This window comes from Phyllopteryx taeniolatus, chromosome 6 (genome assembly GCF_024500385.1).
Source record: "Phyllopteryx taeniolatus isolate TA_2022b chromosome 6, UOR_Ptae_1.2, whole genome shotgun sequence".
Lineage (NCBI taxonomy): Eukaryota > Metazoa > Chordata > Actinopteri > Syngnathiformes > Syngnathidae > Phyllopteryx > Phyllopteryx taeniolatus.
Window position 1 is genome coordinate 23703292 of NC_084507.1, and position 14731 is coordinate 23718022.

Sequence of the window (14731 nt, forward strand, 5' to 3'; positions counted from 1 at the left end):
TGAAAAAAATAATAATGAAATAAAAATGATAATGTGAAATTCATTAATTAAAGTGTATGTGTTTACAGAATTCAGCAAAAATTAGTTCACCAAATTCGATAAAAGAAAAAATATAAAAATTCTATAAAACTTGTGATCCAGCAAGAAGCAGGAGTAGTAATATTTAGTATCAGTCAGCACGCAGACAACCAAATAACAAAACGAGACATGCGGGTGTCACTTTATATCATTGGTGCCAAACGTGCGGCCCGCGGACCAAAACTGGCCCACTGGGGGGTACAATCCGGCCCGCAGGATGAATTTGAAAGTGAAAAAAATACATAATACCTTGTGGTGGTGGGGACTAAGCATAATCTTGGGAATTTTTATGCTCATTTAGAAAATGGACTGGTAATGATTCCTAGGTCTTCGTGAGTTGATTTAATTTTAAAGTGCAATATTATAGTTTTCAGTTCCAAATACAGTAAGCTGTATGTGGCCCCTTTATATTGTGGCCAACCACAACGAATATCCAACAGGTGTGCAAGAGAATGGGAGTACCGTGAGCGCAGCGGTGGAACCAGTAGTAGCACAAGTCCACGGCCAGGAAGGAGAGCCACCAGGTCCAGGCCGAGTCCCAGGGCAGCTCCAGAAGACGGAAGTTCTCCCACACGTACACGTAGGCCGACAGCTCCAGACCTCGCATCAGCAGCCTTGAGGGAGGTCCAGTGTACGCTTACTTCATCGAACGCATTCAGCGCGTCATCACAGTCGCAAAGTACAGTATACTGCTACCGTGACTTAAGAGCCAAAAGTTCAGTTACAAATACAATGTGAACGGTTCAATAAATGTAGCAATGAAGGTACTGCAATGTCCTCGCAGCAAACGCCAAAATACAAAATGTAAACACGCGCAAAGAGTTGGCCACAACTCACGTCTAGATGCTTCTATTAACACTAATTGGTCATGTTTTGGATGTCACTCATGAGGGCACACCCTTTAAAGTCTCACACACACGCGATTAAAATGCCAATGCACACGTCAAAATGTGAAATAATTTCATAAATTGCCCATTTATTTTGACTTGAATGACTTTTTTCAATCACTTAAGGAACTTTCTAAGTATTTATGTACTAGAATTTGTATGTATTTTATTCATGTTTTAAGTATATTTATAGAATATGGCACAACAATAACCTCCCATTATGTATTGAAATGAAGTCATTATTAAGTAATTCAGTATTACAATAAGGTATTTATAATTTAAAAATTTCCCCTAAAAAATTATTTCATGCCAAATAAATTACAAAAAAAAAATAATAATAATAAATAATAAGAATAAATAAGGCAGCACGGTGGCCAACTGGTTAGAGCATCAGCCTCACAGTTCTGAGGACCCGGGTTCAATCCCCGGCGCCGCCTGTGTGGAGTTTGCATGTTCTCCCCGTGCCTGCGTGGCTTTTCTCCGGGCACTCCGCTTTTCCTCCCACATCCCAAAAACATGCATTCATTGGAGACTCTAAATTGCCCGTAGGTGTGACTGTTAGTGTGAATGGTTGTTTGTTCCTATGTGCCCTGCGATTGGCTGGCAACCGGTTGAGGGCGTACCCCGCCTCCTGCCCGATGACAGCTGGGATGGGCTCCGGCACGCCCGCGACCCGCGTGAGGAGAAGCGGCTCACAAAATGGATGGATGGATGGAAGAATAAATCAATAAATAAAATTTATATAAATAATTTAAAAAACAAACACTTATGAAACTGATCATTTAAAAAAATTTTTTTTTTTCACAATTGTATTAATTAATGGATAATTTTATAAATTAGTTCACTTTTATAAATAATTTATGTATATTTTAATAACTAAATTCAATCAAATTCATTTTGATTACCGGTATATTTCACACTTTAATGTATTCATATTAAATTATTTATTATGAAGTAAATAACTATATGTTATACAAATTTTCTTATAAAGGGAAGCCTGCCGACAGAAATTTCATTGGATATCTTGAATAACTTTTTTTTTTTTTGTTTTGTTTTTTGCAATAAGCAGCTTTAATCTTGAATATAATAATTTCTGACTCTGTTGCTCGTGTTCATTCATGAATGGACCATCGATTAAAATAATTGTAATGAATTCACATTGCAATGGCCGCAATGTATTTAAATTGAAGGTGAGCACTCACAGCGGGAGTCGCGAGGTCATCCCTAAGGACACGGAGATGATGGCGTCAGCAACGTTGTAAAGTTTTGCCCCCGACATCAGCGAGCCCAGCAGCATCTCCAGAACCACCAGGCCCAGGAACAAAGGGTTGGCCTGCACACACAAACACAGTCACACAATCACGACTCAGTACCGTTTTAGCGAGTAAAAACAGGACATCCAGTGTTGCTCTTAGCGGCCTATTTGCTTTGGATCAGCTGAGAAAAAGAAGGCAACTTTCAAGTGTGGTCATCCGTGATGTTTGCTTCCCAGCAGCACCGGCTTGGAGGAAGCCGCCAAGGCACACCCTCCTTTGACAAGTACAGTACCCCCCCCCCCCCCACCCCCCGAAAAAAAAACCATGAAAAAAGCTCAATAAAAACAAGTAGTACGTGCAGCTACCATATTTACATAATATTTAATGGGCTACATGTGTGTAATGTACCATACTGTATTTACGGTACATATTTCATGTTCCATAAAATATATGTAATATACCATATTTACATTCCACTTCATGTATGTACCTGTATATACAACATCACATACTGTACGTGCATTTAATGTACTCAAAAACCTTCTTTTATGAAACAAAAATACATTTGAATAGACATCAAAATGCAGAAATATTGTAAGCAAGACATTTCCTCAAACATAAAATACAATTTTGGGGGGTTATTGCAAACACAAAACTTTTTGAACTCTGTTCCTTAATTTTCAAATTACAGTACTTTCTTTTATACATTATACATAAAATGGATAACTGCAAATAAACAACAAATTTACTGCCTGCAGTTCCATGATTGGAGCCTTGTGTCCTCTCTCTCCCCCCTCCCCTCTCTGTTTTCAGCACCTGTCTTCAATCAGCCTCATCACCACCGGTGTATATAAGCCTGCATGTTCCTGGAAATCCTTGCCTAAGTATTGCAGCCTCTCCTAGCGGTACCACGGCCCACCGTATGTCAGGTAAGCTATACCTTTTCTCGCTTCCCTTGTTAACTCTTGTGTCTCCTTGTTCCCAGTGCTCCCCTGTGTTCCTGAGCCACGCCATTCCTGCCGCCAAGCCAGCCGCCTGCCGACACATCCGGGAGCACCTCCATAACCTTTGCTCAATGAAATGGTCATCATTTTACATTTGCCTCCGCCTGCTCTTGGGTCCAGCTACTCCCCACACGTGACAGAATACTTGGGCCACTATGGACCCAGCAACTCCGGAGTCTCTGAAGAACGCAAGGTGCCCACATTGGACGACACGACAAAAACCTGCAAGAAATCACTGTTACGCTCCACTGCCTTTCGCAACGTCTCCCTCCTTTCCCAACAGATTTCATCCATTCAACCCCCTGTAAGCCCGCAGCTGCCGAGGCACCCCACTTCCCGTACAAAGAACCGCCCGAGCCCTACCCCAGGGACCTGGGTGCATGTAGCCAGTTTATTCTCAATTGCTCACTCGTATTCAATATCCAATCGTACAGTTATCCCACCGAACGTTCCAAAGTAGCATTTGTCACTAACCTCCTCGGCGGCAAAGCAACACAATGGTCCACTTCAATATGGCAAAACTCCTCTCCGGTACTTCATTCATTCGATTATTTTTCCGCCGAACTCTGCAAAGTATTTGATCACCCAGTTCAAGGCAAAGAAGCCTCCCTCCAGTTCGGGGTCGAGGTTGACTCATCGGACACGGAGGCAGGGGCTGTCCTCTCGCAGCAGGACCCCACGACCCATAAACTTCACCCATGCCTTTTTTCCCCCCGTCGTCTGTCCCCTGCCGAGAGGAACTACGACGTATGCAACCGAGAGCTACTGGCCATTGTATGGGCCTTGGAAGAGTGGAGGCACTGGCTGGAGGGGACTGAACTACTCATTCATCATTTGGACAGACCACAAGAATCTCTCTTGCATCCGTTCCGCCAAACGCCTTAACCTTCAAAAAGCTCGCTGGGCTCTCTTGAGCAGGTTTAATTTCAGTCTCCCCTTCCGTCCTGGATCCAAAAACGGCAAACCCTGTCTCGACTTTACTCACCCCCGTCCAGCCCTGACGAACCGGAACCTATCCTTCCTTCCTCATGCTTCGTTGGAGCAGCCACTTGGCAGATCAAACGGGTGGTTCAGGAGGCCCAAAAGACTCACCCGGATCCCAAGACTGGGCCTCCAAACCACCTGTTCGTACCAGATTCCGCACGCTCTGACGTTCTTCAAACTCACCTGCCATCCTGGCATCACCCGCACCATTCAGTTCATCCGGCAGCATTTCTGGTGGTCCAGCCTTGTTCAAGACACCAGAGAGTTGGTCCAAGCTTGCTCTGAGGGAAGTCTTCACACCTGCCCCCAGCTGGGCTGCTGCATCCATTGCCTATCCCTAGCCGCCCATATCGCTCTGGACTTTGTTACCGTTCTACCTCCTTCTGAAGGTAACTATCATTCTCACTATTTTCGATCGCTTTTCCAAATCAGTCCTTTACGTACCTCTCCCCATTCTTGGCTTGCTATGGTTACCAACCCCCATTATTCAAAGAGCAGGCAGTGGCAGTCCCCACCGTCGAGGATCATCTCCAGAGAATCCAGGCAGTGTGGAAAGACGTCCAAGCAGCGTTGACCTGGTCCGCCGCACGCAATAAACAGCTCGCGGACCGTCATCGCTCCCCGATGCCCGAAGACCAGGTGGGCCAATCTGTCTGGCTTTTTTCTCACGACCTACCGGTTCAGACAGAGTCCCGGAAACTCACTCCGCGTTTCATTGGTCCCTTCCCCATTACAAAGATCAATCCCACTTCCGTCCAATTGAAGCTTCCACAGCCTCTGAAAATTCATCGCACATTCCACATCTCTTTGCTGAAGCCTGTCTCCACCTGCGCCCTGAGCCGTCCGGCCGAACCCCCTCCACTCCCCCGGGTTATTGACGGTGTCACGCATCCTCAATGTGAGGCCTAGGGGGATGGGGTTCCAGTACCTTGTCGACTGGGAAGGGTACGGGCCGGAGGAGCGTTCTTGGATTTCCCGGAAGCTCATCCTCGATCCTACTCTTGGATGACTTCTATGCGGCTCACCCGGGGAAGCCTGGCAGGATGTCGGGGGGCGCCCGTTGAGAAGGGGGTACTGTCATATACTGCCCTGCAGTTCCATTATTGGAGCTGGGAGGACACTTTGTGTCCCCTCCCCTCTCTGTTTTCAGCACCTGTCTTCAATTGGCCTCATCACCACCGGCGTATATAAGCCTGCCTGTTCCCAGAAATGCTCGCCTAAGTATTGCAGCTTCTCCTAGCAGTACCTTGGCCCACCTTGTGTCAAGTAAGCTATACTGTTACTTGCTTCCCTTGTTAACTCTTGTCTCCTTGTTCCCAGTGCTCCCCTGTGTTCCTGCCCCACGTCATTCCTGCCACCAAGCCAGCCGCCTGTTCTGTCCACAGCCTGTCACCTGTCCACGCCTCCGCCTGCCAACACATCCAGGACAACCTCCATAACCTTTCCTCAAACTGTTCTACACTACACGAACGACTGCACCTCAGCGCACCTGACTGTCAAACTCCTGAAGTTTGCAGATGACACCACTTTCATCGGCCTCAACAGGGACTGTGACGAGTCTGCATATCGACAGGAAGCGGAGCGGCTGGAGCTGCGGTGCGGCCGACACAACCTGGAGCTGAACACGCTCAAGACTGTAGAGATGATCGTGGACTTCAGGAGGCATCCTTCGCCACAGCTGCCCCTCACGTTGTCCAGCTGCCTTGTGTCAACCGTCGAGACCTTCAAGTTCCTGGGAATTACAGTCTCTCAGGACCTGAAGTGGGCGACCAACATCAACTCCGTCCTCCAGGAGGATGTACTTCCTGCGGCTTCTGAGAAAGCATGGCCTGCCACCGGAGCTGCTGAGACAGTTCTACACAGCGGTCATCGAATCAGTCCTGTGTTCTTCCATCACAGTCTGGTTTGGTGCTGCTACAAAAAAGGACAAACTCCGACTGCAACGGACAATCAAAACTGCTGAAAGGGTTGCCGGTACCCCCCTACCCACCCTTGAGGACTTGCACGCTGCCAGAACTAAGACAAGAGTGCAAAATCCTCTCGGACCCTCCGCATCCCGGTCACCGGCTCTTCCAGCTCCTTCCCACAGGTAGGCGCTACCGATCAATGCAAACTAGAACTAGCAGACATTCCAACAGCTTCTTCCCTCTTCCGATCAACTTCTTAAACACCTAACCTACAATTCCATTACAACATGCTGGCAATTTTTTGACTTGAGTTCGTTGTCACATTTCTGTGGGGCCAATGACGTATTACTCGTGCACTCGCTGTAGTTGTCTCGCCGTGCTGCACTATTTGCATATACTGGCCACTCATGCCAGAGTAGCATCTGCTCCATTTGCACACTGATTGAGGAGTATCTGTAACATTTGCACAACCGACATTGTCCCAGATTATCGCAGTACTCGTCACTTTAAACCGCATACACTCCTTGAAGTCTCGGCGCCCTTTGCACAATGGTCATTGCACCGGACTATTGCAATATTAGTCTTTCGAACTGCTCTAAGTGCTAGAGGACTCTGCATCTTTTTGCACAATGGTCAAAAAAATAAAAAAAAAAATGTACCAGCATTACCAGATAACTAACAACCCTTTACTGCTCAGTGACTGTTGTTTTTTCTTTGTCAATGTCTTTCTGTCTCCAAAGTGTTCTCTGTCAATTGACTGTCTGTTGTCTTACTAGAGCGGCTCCAACTACCGGAGACAAATGTCCTGTTTTTTCGTCATCTGCCTCCGCCTGCTCTTGCATCCTGCTACTCCCCACATGTGACATGTTTGTCCATTTCTGGTACAGTCACATTGTCAGATCGTTGATTGATAATCCTTTTTTTTTTTTTTTAAATCCATATTTAGAAGGATGAAATCTCATTTACTGCCATGACTCTATCGGAAGTGTTCCACTCGGGAGCAAAAAAAGATGAGAATAGTATCGTTTTAAGCGTGTTGAGTGCATCCTGCGTTTCGTTGTTGGACTGAATAAATGCTGAGACATGCCCCCGCCCCTCTGGAAAACATGTTATGACATCTTAACAGCTCTGTCAAACATGGAACTAATTACCGCTGCTCAATTTTATCTGCCAGACACATAGCCATAGCAGCAACGTGTGTGTGCGTGCGTGCATGTGTGCAGAGCAACACCAGGGAGTCGTCATCACGCACAGAAATTCCAACATCTGGTCGCAGACTGCTATGAACACGTCCAAGTCAAAAGTCCCAATTTCCCCAGAGTAATAGTTTATTTTGCAATTGTTTGGTGTTTTTGTCGTGAAAAGTAGCAACAGGTACTACCCCCCCCCCCCCCCCCCCCCCCCCAAAAAAAAAAGACAGTGAAAGGGTTTGGTACAATTGGGTATAAATAAAATACACTGGCCTTCCGACTAAGTATTGACAGGATCTGGACCACTTTTTTTGGCACCCTCCATGTAACAGGTCTGTTCCATTTGGTAGGCGAATCCAGTTTCTAGCGTACTGGGTTAGTTATTTATTTGCAATTGTTAGTTATTCATTATTTTAAATTGTGGCATTCCTGCTAATTGTCAAGAAAAATGACAGCTCATTACCACTTTTTGGCGCCCTTCAATTGAGCTGGTGGATATCTAAATGGGAAGGCATTAGATACGACCTTTGATCGCTGTTTTTGAGTGTTACGGTTCCATTTGGTTTTCAAGTTCCATTTTCGAGAATTTTTTTTAATGCATTCCTGCAAAAGAACAAAAATGGATACATTTTGGTGCACCATTTTCCAAATGTTACAGTTTTCAAGTGTTTACGGTTCCATTCACTTGTTGTAGTATTTTGGTTTAAAAAAAAAAATATATATTTTTGCAACTAAAACTTTACCAAAGAAATAACAGATCTATACCATTTTCTGGAGCTTCCATGGCGGCAGTAGGCTACCTAAACAGGGCAGCACCAGATATAATTTGAGAGCATTGTGTTATGCCAGTCTTATGAGGGGCTTTTCCACCAACCAGTCTGGGAACTTTGAGGTTCATGGTAGTAGGAGTTCCTGGTAGCAAAAGGTTCCTGTGGCCCATGTGGTTTGTGTTTCCATCGCACTTATTAGTTCAGGATAGATGAAATAAATCTCATTCACTGCCATTGACCGCTGTTGAATTCAAATATCCATGTTAACATGGAGGACTGGCATAGAATGTGATTTAAGCAAATGAGGTTGATAGTCCTCATTAGCGACGCATACTGGATCTAAAGAAAATGCTGGCACTTCAAGCTTTCCAGTTAATGTCTTATTTTATATCTCAATGTAAATGCTAATATTTTTGATATCTTCAAAACCAAACCCTTTATTTATCCAGGTGAGGCTATTGAGAACTGATTCTCATTTGCAGTGCCAACCTGGCTGCAGACAATCTTTGAGGCAGGGAGTTTTATTACAACCCAATTCCAATGAAGTTGGGAATACAATGATTTGCAAATCATGTTCAACCTATATTTAATTGAATACATTACAAAGACATTTAATGTTCAAACTGATATACTTTATTGTTTTTAGCAAATAATTGTTAACATGGAATTTGATGGCTGCAGCACATTCCCAAAAAGCTGGGACAGGGTCTTGTTTACCACTGTGTTACATCACCTTTTCATTTAACAACATTCAATAAACGTTTGGGAACTGAGGACACTATTTGTTGAAGCTTTGTTAGGTGGAATTCTTTCCCATTCTTGCTTGATGTACAGCTTCAGCTATTCAACAGTCCGGGGTCTCCGTTGTTGTATTTTACGCTTCATAATGCGCCACACATTTTCAATTGGAGGTAGGTCTGGACTGCAGGCAGGCCAGTCAAGTACCCGCACTCTTTTACTGCGAAGCCACGCTTTTGTAACACGTGCAGAATGTGGTTTGGCATTGTCATGCTGAAATAAGCAGGGGCATCCATTAAAAAGACGTTGCTTGGATGGCAGCATATGTTTCTCCAAAACCTGTATGTACCTTTCAGCATTAATGGTGCCTTCACAGATGTGTAAGTTACGCATGCCATTTGCACTAACACAGCCCCATACCATCACAGATGCTGGATTTTAGTTATTTTCCTCTTTGGCCCGAGGACACGACGTCCACAATTTCCATAAACAATTTGAAATGTGGACTCGTCGGACCACAGAACACTTTTCCACTTTGCGTCAGTCCATCTTAGATGAGCTCGGGCCCAGAGAAGCCTTCCCTCTTTCAGGCAGTGATTTCTCCAGATTCTCCGAACCTTTTGATTACATTGAGGAACATTGTCGTTAAACTGTTCGACTATTTTCACACGCACTTGTTCACAAAGAGGTGAACCTCGCCCCGTCTTTGCTTGTGAATGACTGAGCAATTCAGGGAAGCTCCTTTTCCACCCAATCATGGCACCCACCTGTTCCCAATGAGGCTCTTCACCTGTGGGATGTTCCAAACACGTGTTTGATGAGCGTTCCTCAACTTTCTCAGTCTTTTTCGCCACCTGTCCCAGCTTTTTTGGAGCGTGTTGTAGCCATAAAATTCTAAGTTAATGATTTGCTAAAAACAAAGTTGATCAGTTTGAACATGAAATATCTTGTCTTTGTAGTGTATTCAATGAAATATAGGTCGAACATGATTTGCAAATCATTGTATTCTGTTATTTGTTTAACACAACGTCCCAACTTCATTGGAGGTTTTCCATAAAGTATGCCAAACTTATATGTGATATCCAGCTTAAAGTCACACCAGTAGGACGAAAGTGGCACTAGTTGAGGAATAATACATTAGTAGTAAAACACAGTCGTTCGACTAGTGCACTGAATCGTCTATCTTTATCAAGGATATGGAGTCAATGCTCAAAGGGCTTTCCATAGCTGAGTCTATTTGACACTGTTTGCACTTTTGTAGCCTTTACGCACAGCTTTTTGTCGGGTATAATTTGGTTCCTCGTGTGGAACATTTGCTGACCAGATGTGGGCGCGTTTCCCTCGATTCATACGTCTCGCCGAGGTCACGCTTGACATAAAACATGGCGGCTGACAAGACACTTTTATCCCCGCCTTCACTGTGGCGAAAAGACTGTAAATCCAATGTGGTCCACTCTTGCTAAAAGGAGAGCTCTTTTCTTTCTTTCTTTCTTTTTTTAATGTGGAAATTAATTGAAACACTCATTAATTCAGGCATTATTTGCTCTTATAAGCAAATTGGTTTAATGACAATTCGTGAGGCCAACTTTCAAATGGCATAACATGTTCACACGCTGTCAAATGACACCTGGATTTATTTAAGGACAGTTTGCACACAGGGATTTTGAAAAGTAAATTCATGAAATAATTTCACTTCGACTCCAAGATGATCAAAAAATAAATAAAAACCTGTAGCGCTATTAGGGCATTTTAGCCTATCAGAAGGCAGAACAAAGTAATTTCACGATTATTTACAATGGTCCATTGAGGTGTAAAAAAAATTTCATAAAAAAAAATCCTTAAGTAAACACATGTGAATAAAAAGGTAAATAAATTGAAATAAATAACAGCCATGAAAAACAATAACTTAAATAGTAACTTTTAAAAAAAAATCTAAAATCCAGTAAATAAAAAAATAAGTACATTAAAATCAATAAGAGTTTGGGGGAATAAATAACTAATGAATAAATAATTAAATCCATTAAATAAACAAACAATGAAAAAATGTTTGGCACATTTTATAAGATATTACACGACTATACACTTGAGCATTTTAGCCAATCAGAAAGCCAAAGAAAGTCATTTACAAAAAAAAAGCACAATGACTTATCTGGGGGGACAAAAAAAAACCCCACTAAAAACAATTAAAATAGAAGAATAAAAAAAAATAAAAATAAAAGTTATAAAGTAAATAAAGCACAAAATGAGTATTTAATTAAATTTAAATAAATTATATCCTGTAACGTGGGCATTTTAGTCATTCAGCTAAAGTCCTTTCTGGAAAATGTTTGTGTTTTTAACATAAATACATAAATGAAAAAAATTATATAATGATCAAATGAGTCATATATACAGTGTTTATATATATATATATATAGGCGGCACTGGTTAGACTGGTTAGAGCGTCTGCCTCACAGTTCTGAGGACCGGGGTTCAATCCCCATGGGTTTCCTCCCACATCCCAAAAAACATGCACGGTAGGTTAATTGACGACTCTAAATTGCCCGTAGGTGTGAATGTGAGTGCGAATGGTTGTTTGTTTGTATGTGCCCTGCGATTGGCTGGCAACCAGTTCAGGGTGTACCCCCCCCCCCCCCCCCCCCCCCCCCCGCCTGCCCGATGATAGCTGGGATAGGCTCCAGCACGCCCGCGACCCTTGTGAGGAGAAGCGGCTCACAAAATGGATGGATGGATGGTATATAGATATATATATATATAGATAGATATATAGATAGATATATATATATATATATACATATCTATATCTATATAGATATATATATCTATATATATATAGACATAGATATATATATCTATATAGATATATCTATATATATATATCGATATATAGATCTATATCTATATATAGATATATATATCTATATAGATATAGATATATCTAGATATATATCTATATATAGATAGATAGATATTGTTTTTCAAGAGTCACTCGTGGTTTTGGTCTGGTTTGTTTATTGAAATTTAAACTGAAACAAAGTAAAAGGTACATAAAGTGAGAATATTTGTGGTCCCGTTTGTTTCTCTTCATGGTTCACTTCTTTCTGTTTTTTGTTCATACGTGCTCAATTAGGAGCTCTTGTGCTTCACTCGTGGTGCATTTTGCCTAAAGTGTGACACACATTGTCCTCATTGTTGGTCTTGTCGACAAAGCTTTCACTGTTTCAGCCCCGCAGCATGTGAATTAGGAGCATAACTGCAATGACAATCACTTTTCACACTGAAAGAACCTTCCGATCTGTGGCCGCTTGTCCGAAAGTAGGATATCATGGGGCAGGCGCACCCGATCGCAAAGATGGACTGAGAGGATGTGATCGATGTCAGCTTGAGGCACATTTTGAGTTGGAAAAAGAAAACCAAAAAAGGGCAGTGATGAACTGTCCATCGCAAACCTTTTGTGTAGGGCGAGTCCACGAAAGGATCATTACAAGGAAAGCCAAAGTCATCGATACACTTTCATCCATTCATTAAACAAGACAAACAGCCAAGCGCACAAAAACAAGAGGAGAACGCACGCAAGGAGCTGCTGTAGGCCACAACTCACGGCCAGACGCTCACACGCAGACCGACCGACAAGCCCCTGACGAGACGACATCATTCAACGAACATTCGTGTCGGTGGAGACAAAAGACGGAAAAGATGGTCACGCGTCGAACGACTGCCACGGGAAGTCTCTGGCCAACCGCATCGCGGCTTCGGGAAGAAGGACGCAGCTTTTCTGGCGTCCGAGCGTGCGTAATTACAGCCGTTGTGTCGGCCGCGTGACGCGCTGCCGACTTTCAATCCCCGTGGCCCAAAAATGTCTTCTTTTATTTTCCAATTGAGCGGTGGACGGAAAGTCAAAGGAAACGACCAACTCTCTTCATCCTTTGCTTTCACATTGAATTCACGTAGGATGGGACATTATTTTACCGCTAATGATTTTTTTCTGGATGAACTGACCAGCAAGTAATCTGTGACGAATCCGTTTTTGACCCTGTGAAATCGATCAAATTATCGACTTTGTGTGTCAAATTAGTTTCCAACACCAGTGCATTCCTTCGATACTAAATCTAACACGCATGTTCATCATATATTTTGTAAACCTATTGGGTGAAATGCACGAACGGTTTGTAGATCAAATGTTTTGAGGATTTTGCAGGCCACGTAAAATGATGTGGCGGGCCGGATCTGGTCCCAGGACGTTGAGTTTGACAACTGTGCGCTAAAAGTAAAATTAGTAACGCAATAATAATGTATGAATAATAAAGTCAGCATCCTTGGGTCGTTTAAGGAGGTAGTCGTATTCGTAATAAAAGTGTTATAAATTCGAAAAAGCTGCTGTTAGTTGTACACACTGCAAAAGAAATGTTGAAATGTACATATATAAAAACACATTATGAAATATATAGTAATGCAAAAAATCTACTTCAGATTTTGCTATATTCAGCTCGTTTTGTATTCAGAATAATAATAACAATAATAATTATTATTATTATGATGATGGCAAAATGATGCCGGCACGGTGCGAGAGACGGTTAGCACATCTGCCTCACAGTTGTGAGGACCCGGGTTCAATCCCCGGCCCCGCCTGTGTGAAGTTTGCATGTTCTCCCGGGCCTGCGTGGCTTTTCTCCCACATCCCCCAAAAACGTGCGTGGAAGGTTGATTGAGGACTCCACATTGGCCGCAGGCGTTGTTTGTTTCTACGTGCGCTGCGATTGGCTGGCAACCGGTTCAGGGTGTTCCCCGCCTCCCGCCCGCCCGAAGACAGCTGGGATGGGATCCAGCACGCCCGCGACCCGCGTGAGGAGAAGCAGGAAAATGGATGCATGGATGGGAAATTATACATTCACATCATAACCCAATGTCATTTACTGTCTTTGTCAAGGCAGAATTTTTGCATTAAATGTCATAAGAGTGTGTACCTAATGAAGTGTCTAGTTAATGGGTTTTTTTTGTGTTTGTTTTCCTGTTGTACAACTCTGGAAAAGTGTTGAGTTAATTATTAATTCGTCTCGTTAATTGTTTTTTTTTTTTGGAAAATCTATATCAATGCATGGACATTTTTGGTAATTCGGTGGTGCGTTTTAGGGACCCACCTGATGGACGTACTCGGGGACGTCTTCCAGCCGCTCGAAGGACGACTCGTTCGGCGTGAGCAAGTACAATATTGCTCGGATCCTCGGCGGCACCGGCCCGTCCGCCATGATATCCACCTGCCCAGGTAACGACAACCAGAAGGAGGAGAAGAAGGAGGAGGAGGACGGGCGAGGCTTTCACTTTTTCGCCTCTGCTCTGTTTATTTATCAGCTTCTTGGGAGGGAGGCGAAGTAGGTCAGCTGTGCGAGAGTCACACGCTCCCTCATGAATATGCTAATGATCTTCACGTCAATCATTTGGGGGATTTGCGCCATCATTAGCCGCCAGCTCTCGCGAGACTTCACGCGAGGGGAGCAAAGTTTTATTTAGAGTAGCGTTTGATATGAGCCTAACCATATACTTTATAGTTGTTGTTATATTACTGCCCTCCATTTTCGTCCGATTTTATTTTTGACATCAGTTAATTTGGATGATGTCACATTAAATGATCAAGAGTGTACTGTATGAACAGAACATTGATTGATTCATTTGTCTTGTATAAAATATACAATTTTACATATAGTTAACATTTTGTATTACTTTTATTACATAGGTGAATTAAATGTAACCAATCAATGTTAGAAACATGATCATTATCAATAAAATACTCCTTTACATATTTTGTATCCAACTTTTTTTTTTATGTGTATGACCTGGCCAAAACGTGAAGATCCCATACTTCAATATTCAGAGTTTGGCTTAGTTTTAGCCAGGTCCCAAAACTCCGCACAACTGAGTT

General features: G+C 43.0%; 1 protein-coding gene and 1 long non-coding RNA gene across 7 annotated transcripts in view; one reads left to right on the forward strand and one right to left on the reverse strand.

The window, feature by feature from the left end:
- The window catches only part of agmo (alkylglycerol monooxygenase), a 54680-nt gene extending 40233 nt beyond the window's left edge, over positions 1–14447 (reverse strand). Inside the window, exons 1-3 of one of the 6 annotated variants that reach the window (XM_061775578.1) lie at positions 13953–14436; positions 2168–2298; positions 541–692 (exon numbers count right to left, since the gene is read on the reverse strand). In XM_061775578.1, coding sequence (XP_061631562.1) covers positions 541–692; positions 2168–2298; positions 13953–14060 — 391 coding nt within the window. In that variant the 5' untranslated portion in view covers positions 14061–14436. Of the gene's footprint in view, positions 1–540; positions 693–2167; positions 2299–13952 lie in introns of all 6 variants that reach the window. The other 5 variants (XM_061775576.1, XM_061775575.1, XM_061775579.1 and 2 more) reach the window with 5 other exon arrangements.
- On the forward strand, positions 3071–14074 carry LOC133479087 (uncharacterized). Its single transcript, XR_009788833.1, has 5 exons — positions 3071–3418; positions 3509–4598; positions 4703–4848; positions 5530–6298; positions 13945–14074. It is a non-coding gene; the product is annotated as an uncharacterized LOC133479087 (long non-coding RNA).
- Positions 14448–14731: the final 284 nt, after the last annotated feature.